Genomic DNA, 6,009 nt, shown 5'->3' with positions numbered 1-6,009 from the left:
AGAGAATAGTGCTCGATACCATGGTACAGTAAAATATGTAGGTGTGTGGGAAAAATCACAAAACTACTTCATCTGTACAGAACTGTTTCATGAGGGGTTCCCTCAATCTCCTGATGATTGAGGGAACCCCTCATGAAACAGTTCTGTAGAGATGAAGTAGTCTTGTGATTTTTCCCACACATACATATATATATAAATCTGCGTTCAAAGGACTCCGACTTATTAGTGATTCCCAAAGCCCAAAAAAAGTCTGCGGGCTATAGAGCGTTTTCCGTTCGGGCTCCAGTACTCTGGAATGCCCTCCCGGTAACAGTTCGAGATGCCACCTCAGTAGAAGCAGTTAAGTCTCACCTTAAAACTCATCTGTATACTCTAGCGTTTAAATAGATCTCCTTTTTAGACCAGTTGATCTGCCGCTTCTTTTCTTTCTCCTATGTCCCACTCTCCCTTGTGGAGGGGGTCCGGTCCGATCCGGTGGCCATGTACTGCTCGTCTGTGTATCGGCCTGGTGGACATCTCTGCGCTGCTGATCCGCCTCCGCTTGGGATGGTTTCCTGCTGGCTCCGCTATGAACGGGACTCTCGCTGCTGTGTTGGATCCGCTTTGGACTGGACTCTCGCGACTGTGTTGGATCCATTATGGATGGAACTTTCACAGTATCATGTTGGACCCGCTCGACATCCATTGCTTTCCTCCTCTCCAAGGTTCTCATAGTCATCATTGTCACCGACGTCCCACTGGGTGTGAGTTTTTCCTTGCCCTTATGCGGGCCTACCGAGGATGTCGTAGTGGTTTGTGCAGCCCTTTGAGACACTAGTGATTTAGGGCTATATAAGTGAACATTGATTGATTGATTGATTGAACTTCAGGCCACTTTAAAGGACGGAGAAACTGTTTCTATTGGGCGCCGTGTTTGTTCTTAAGTTGTTTTTCACTGAATACATGGAAGTACTTAAGTTTGTAACGGTGCTGCTGTTTTTGTTGTTCCTTTTATGTTTTTCGTGGTTTTTGCTGCCTTATTGACCAGGTCCCTCTTGACTTCATACCTGGTTCAATTAAGGGTTTTCATCAATTGATTGGCTGACCAAAACAGAATGATAGCGACCGTAGACCTGCTAGAAAAACAAGCTAGTTTCAGTAGCAAACTGGAGAAGTCCGTGGTGAACTCCATCTTAAATCCATCTCTTGATCGGATGATCCATCCTTCCATCTTCATAGACTTCCCTCAGATCCTCCCGGGGGATCCTGAGGAAGCTTTGCGTCCGTCTAACGTCGAGATCCGGAATGGAAAGTCTGTGGCGGTGGCTCTGGAAATGACCAGATGCCCAAACCGCCTCACCTAGCTCCTCTCCACCCAATCAGTAGGAAATAATACCTCCAAGTAGTCAAGGTTGCAATATGTGGAACATAAACCTGCATTGAGAAGAGGACACAGAATCAGCACCTCCAAGTCCGAGTCCATGGTTCTCGCCCGGAAAAGGGTGGAATGCCATCTCCGGGTTGGGGAGGAGACCCTGCCCCAAGTGGAGGAGTTCAAGTACCTAGGAGTCTTGTTCACGAGTGAGGGAAGAGTGGATCGTGAGATCGACAGGCGGATCGGTGCGGCGTCTTCAGTACCGATCCGTTGCGGTGAAGAAGGAGCTGAGCCGGAAGGCAAAGCTCTCAATTTACCGGTCGATCTACGTTCCCATCCTCACCTATGGTCATGAGCTTTGGGTCATGACCGAAAGGATAAGATCACGGGTACAAGCGGCCCAAATGAGTTTCCGGGTCTCTCCCTTAGAGATAGGGTGAGAAGCTCTGCCATCCGGGAGGAACTCAAAGTAAAGCCGCTGCTCCTTCACATGGAGAGGAACCAGATGAGGTGGTTTGGGCATCTGGTCAGGATGCCACCCGAACGCCTCCCTAGGGAGGCGTTCGGAGGCCACGGGGAAGACCCAGGACACGTTGGGAAGACTATGTCTCCCGGCTGGCCTGGGAATGCCTCGGGATCCCCAGGGAAGAGCTAGACGAAGTGGCTGGGGAAAGGGAAGTCTGGGTTTCCCCGCTTAGGTTGTTGCCCCCACGACCCGACCTCGGATAAGCGGAAGAAGATGGAGGACTGTTGGGGATCAAGTTGGTCTCTGGACTCTTAACCCGGGGACAGTTAATACAGCATCTTGACTACTGTCGGAAAATATGTGGCTTTATTCCCAAAACACTGGGTAATTGTGGGCCAGGAACCGGCAGATGCTGGGGGTCTTGTGGGCAGACCTGCATGTTGCCATGGTGAAGCAGACTACTCTGGCCTCTGCTTGCTCGCTGAACGGAGCAAAACGCCGCAGGATCTCTTTGATGGTCTGGCCCTGTGGCAGGAAGTCAGCAGCCCTCACTCCCAGGAGCGCCGGCAACATCAACAGTCTTGGAACTTTCCCCACACACCTTCTGCCAGGTTTGTGGAGAGGGGGTCTGCGGATTGCCTGCAAACATTTTAGTGTGTGCTGCATAGCCACCACCCTGAATATGATAGAAAATGAATAAATCAAAGATGTATGAGAGGAATATTTTGGCTTCATCCAACGCCCAATGAACCTCCGAGCGTATTCCTGGAGATGAAAGCCATCCCAGAGAGCCTCATTGTTTACTCGTTTGAACGCACAAACACAAAGTGAATTCAAGATGTTGCTTTCAGTGTGTGGGTTTCTCTTAGTTTTGTTGCGAACCGTGAACGCCACAAGTCAGTCCGAGGCCGACTGGAAGGAACACACAGGAAGTCATGGTCTGCGTTCCTCGTGCAGCCCTGTGAGCGCAGCAGTTTCACTCGTGTCACTTCCTCTTTCGGCTAAACGCTCACATTTGCAGACATCACTATCTGGGTGAGAAAAAAAGGACAACTGAAGGGACGGTCGACCTCGTTTCTTTTGGCCGTTATTTGTGCCCGCCTGAAAGTAAGTTGATAACAGCCACAAAGTTCCGTTCAACTTGAACTTGAATTCAAAAAACCCCAGATGGAAAAAAGGAAACCTTGAGAAGGGATGGCAGATGGATGTCAATGGATGTCAAGTAAATTAGTGTTGTTTCATTAATTAGTTGCTCATTTAATAAAAAAAAGTGGGAGTCTCGTCTGTGGGAAATCAGCAGACAGTCAGGGGTGAGAACTCTGGTCCAAAGAGTGGTCCACAGAGTGATCCAAGGAGTTGTCCAAAGAGTGGTCTAAGGAGTAGTCCAAGGACTGGTCCAAAGAGTGGTCCAAAGAGTGGTCCAAGGAGTGGTCTAAAGAGTGGTCCTAAGAGTGGTCCAAAGAGTGGTCCAAGGAGTGGTCCAAGGAGTGGTCCAAGGAGTGGTCCAAGGAGTGGTCCAAGGAATGGTCCAAGGAATGGTCCAAGGAGTGGTCCAAAGAATGGTCTAAGGAGTGGTCCAAAGAGTGGTCCAAAGAGTGGTCCACATAGTGGTCCTAGGAGTGGTCCAAAGAGCGGTCCAAAGACTGATCTAAGGAGTGGTCCAAAGAGTTGTTTAAGGATTTGTCCAAAGAGTGGTCCAAAGAGTGATCCAAGGAGTGGTCCAAGGAGTGGTCCAAGGAGTGGTCTAAAGACTGGTCTAAGGAGTGGTCCAAAGAGTGGTCTAAGGGGTGGTCCAAAGAGTGGTCCAAAGAGTGGTCCAAAGAGTGGTCCAAAGAATAGTCCAAAGAGTGGTCTAAGGAGTGGTCCTAAGAGTGGTCCAAGGAGTGCTCCAAAGAGTGGTCTAAGGAATTGTCCAAAGGGTGGTCCAAGGAGTGGTCCAAGGAGCGGTCCAAAGATTGGCCTAAAGAGTGGTCCTAAGAGTGGTCCAAGGAGTGGTCCAAAGAGTGGTCTAAGGAATTGTCCAAAGGGTGGTCCAAAGAGTGGTCCAAAGAGTGGTCCAAGGAGTGGTCCAAGGAATGGTCCAAAGAGTGGTCTAAGGAGTGGTCCAAAGAGTGGTCGAAGGAGTGGTCCAAAGATTGGCCTAAGGAGTGGTCCTAAGAGTGGTCCAAGGAGTGGTCCAAGGAGTGGTCCAAAGAGTGGTCCAAAGAGTGGTCCAAGGAATGGTCCAAAGAGTGGTCCAAGGAGTGGTCCAAGGAATGGTCCAAAGAGTGGTCTAAGGAGTGGTCCAAAGAGTGGTCCAAGGAGTGGTCCAAGGAATGGTCCAAAGAGTGGTCTAAGGAGTGGTCCAAATAGTAGTCCAAGGAGTGGTCCAAAGAGTGGTCCAAAGTGTGGCCTGAAGAGTGGTCCTAAGAGTGGTCCAAGGAGTGGTCCAAAGAGTGGTCCAAGGAGTGGTCCAAAGAGTGGTTTAAGGATTTGTCCAAAGAGTGGTCCAAAGAGTGGTCCAAAGAGTGGTCCAAGGAGTGGTCCAAGGAGTGGTCCAAGGAGTGGTCCAAGGAGTGGTCTAAGGAGAAGTCTAAGGAGTGGTCCAAGGAATGGTCCAAAGAGTGGTCTAAGGAGTGGTCCAAAGAGTGGTCCAAAGAGTGGTCCAAGGAGTGGTCTAAGGAGTGGTCCAAAGATTGGTCCAGGGAGTGGTCCAAAGCCTGGTCTATGTAGTGGTCCAAGGAGTGGTCCAAAGAGTGGTCCAAGGAGTGGTCCAAAGAGTGGCCTAAAGAATGGTCCTAAGAGTGGTCCAAGGAGTGGTCCAAAGAGTGGTCTAAGGAATTGTCCAAAGAGTGGTCCTAGGAGTGGTCCAAAGAGCGGTCTAAGGAGTGGTCCAAAGAGTAGTTGAAGGAGTGGTCTAAGGAGTGGTCCAAAGAATGGTCTAAGGAGTGGTCCAAAGAGCGGTCCAAAGACTGGTCTAAGTGTCTTATTCCCTGTTTTTGAATGGCAAAAACACAAAATGTGCAATGTTTCCCCCCCTCAAAAAAATATGTATTTTAATCAAGTATTATTTTACAAGCAATGACTCAAAAGAGTAAAAAAAAATAATACTTAAATCTCCTGATCAACTTCAGATTTATCCGTCGATTATAAGTTTCTATTCTTTTTCTTGTTTGGCAAACACAGCAAATATTCTCTACTGTATTTATTTGACTCTCTCTAGTTGATTATTTTGTGGGTGAGTTCCTTGTCGGAGGAGAAGAGATCAGCAGCACATTCCTGTATTCTTTCTCCTCCGTCCGCACTCTCCTTTCATGGGTGAAAAGCTGCAGATGATAGTCAAAAACAACATTTAAAAGTGCATATGGGAATATGATTTCCAAATGATAAAAGCACAAATAAAAAGCTAATCTCGTGCGCCCAGCTGGCAGGAGCGCCTTGGGGGGCGAATTGATTTCGGAGCTGCTCTCATCTGCCATGTTGACAGCAGGCAAACTCCACTAAATGAGTGCATTTCAATTTGCTTTCAGCCATTCAGCTGTCCATTGTTTACCTGAAGGGAAGGATACTTTACTGGACCACTGGGCTGGAGCTGCGTGCAATCAATGCTGATGGCTTTTAATAGGACGCACATTGTCTGCCGGGCGCTCTGCGGGGCGTTTGTAACGCACCGGACAGACAAGTGCATTTGCCAAAGTCGACCCTGCGATTTAGTTAATTTGTAATCAATATGTGGTCAAGCTGACGTGCACCAAGGAGGGGATTTGTCCGTCAAATCCTCAATTAATAGTAACACTATTACATTGTATTACTATTTTGATGCCATTTTGCATGGTGAAAAATAAATAAAAATGTAATAAAAAAGGTGTTTGATGAGAAAAAATTATTACAAATAAATATTCACCTATAAAATAATTTAGTTAAAAAATGACAACGATAATAAAGACTGTTAAAATGTTTAACTGAACACGAATATTCTTATTTATTCACACATTCGTTTTAATACTATTTTTATTCTATTTTTGCTTGGTAAAAAAACAAATTCAAATGTAATAAAAATAAAAACAATTTATTTATTGAGAAAAAATAATTAGAAATAAATACTCACTTAAATGACAACAACAATAATAAAGACAGTTAAAATGTTTAACTGAACACGAATATTCTTATTTATTCACACATTCGTTTTAATACTATCCATCCATTTTCT

The 6,009-nt window shown here is 46.7% G+C and overlaps 1 protein-coding gene across 1 annotated transcript in view; it reads left to right on the top strand.

Annotated features, from left to right (window-relative positions):
• The window catches only part of LOC133552149 (dynamin-2-like), a 19,622-nt gene extending 15,450 nt beyond the window's left edge, over nt 1–4,172 (top strand). Inside the window, exons 11-12 of the mRNA XM_061899506.1 lie at nt 2,220–2,431; nt 3,979–4,172. Of these exons, the coding sequence (XP_061755490.1) occupies nt 2,220–2,431; nt 3,979–4,172 (406 nt within the window). The remainder of the gene's footprint in view (nt 1–2,219; nt 2,432–3,978) is intronic.
• The last annotated feature ends 1,837 nt before the right edge of the window (nt 4,173–6,009 follow it).

This window comes from Nerophis ophidion, linkage group LG04 (genome assembly GCF_033978795.1).
Source record: "Nerophis ophidion isolate RoL-2023_Sa linkage group LG04, RoL_Noph_v1.0, whole genome shotgun sequence".
NCBI classification, from domain to species: Eukaryota; Metazoa; Chordata; class Actinopteri; order Syngnathiformes; family Syngnathidae; genus Nerophis; species Nerophis ophidion.
Note: the sequence above shows the minus strand (reverse complement) of the source record. Positions and strands in the feature narration are given on the sequence as shown.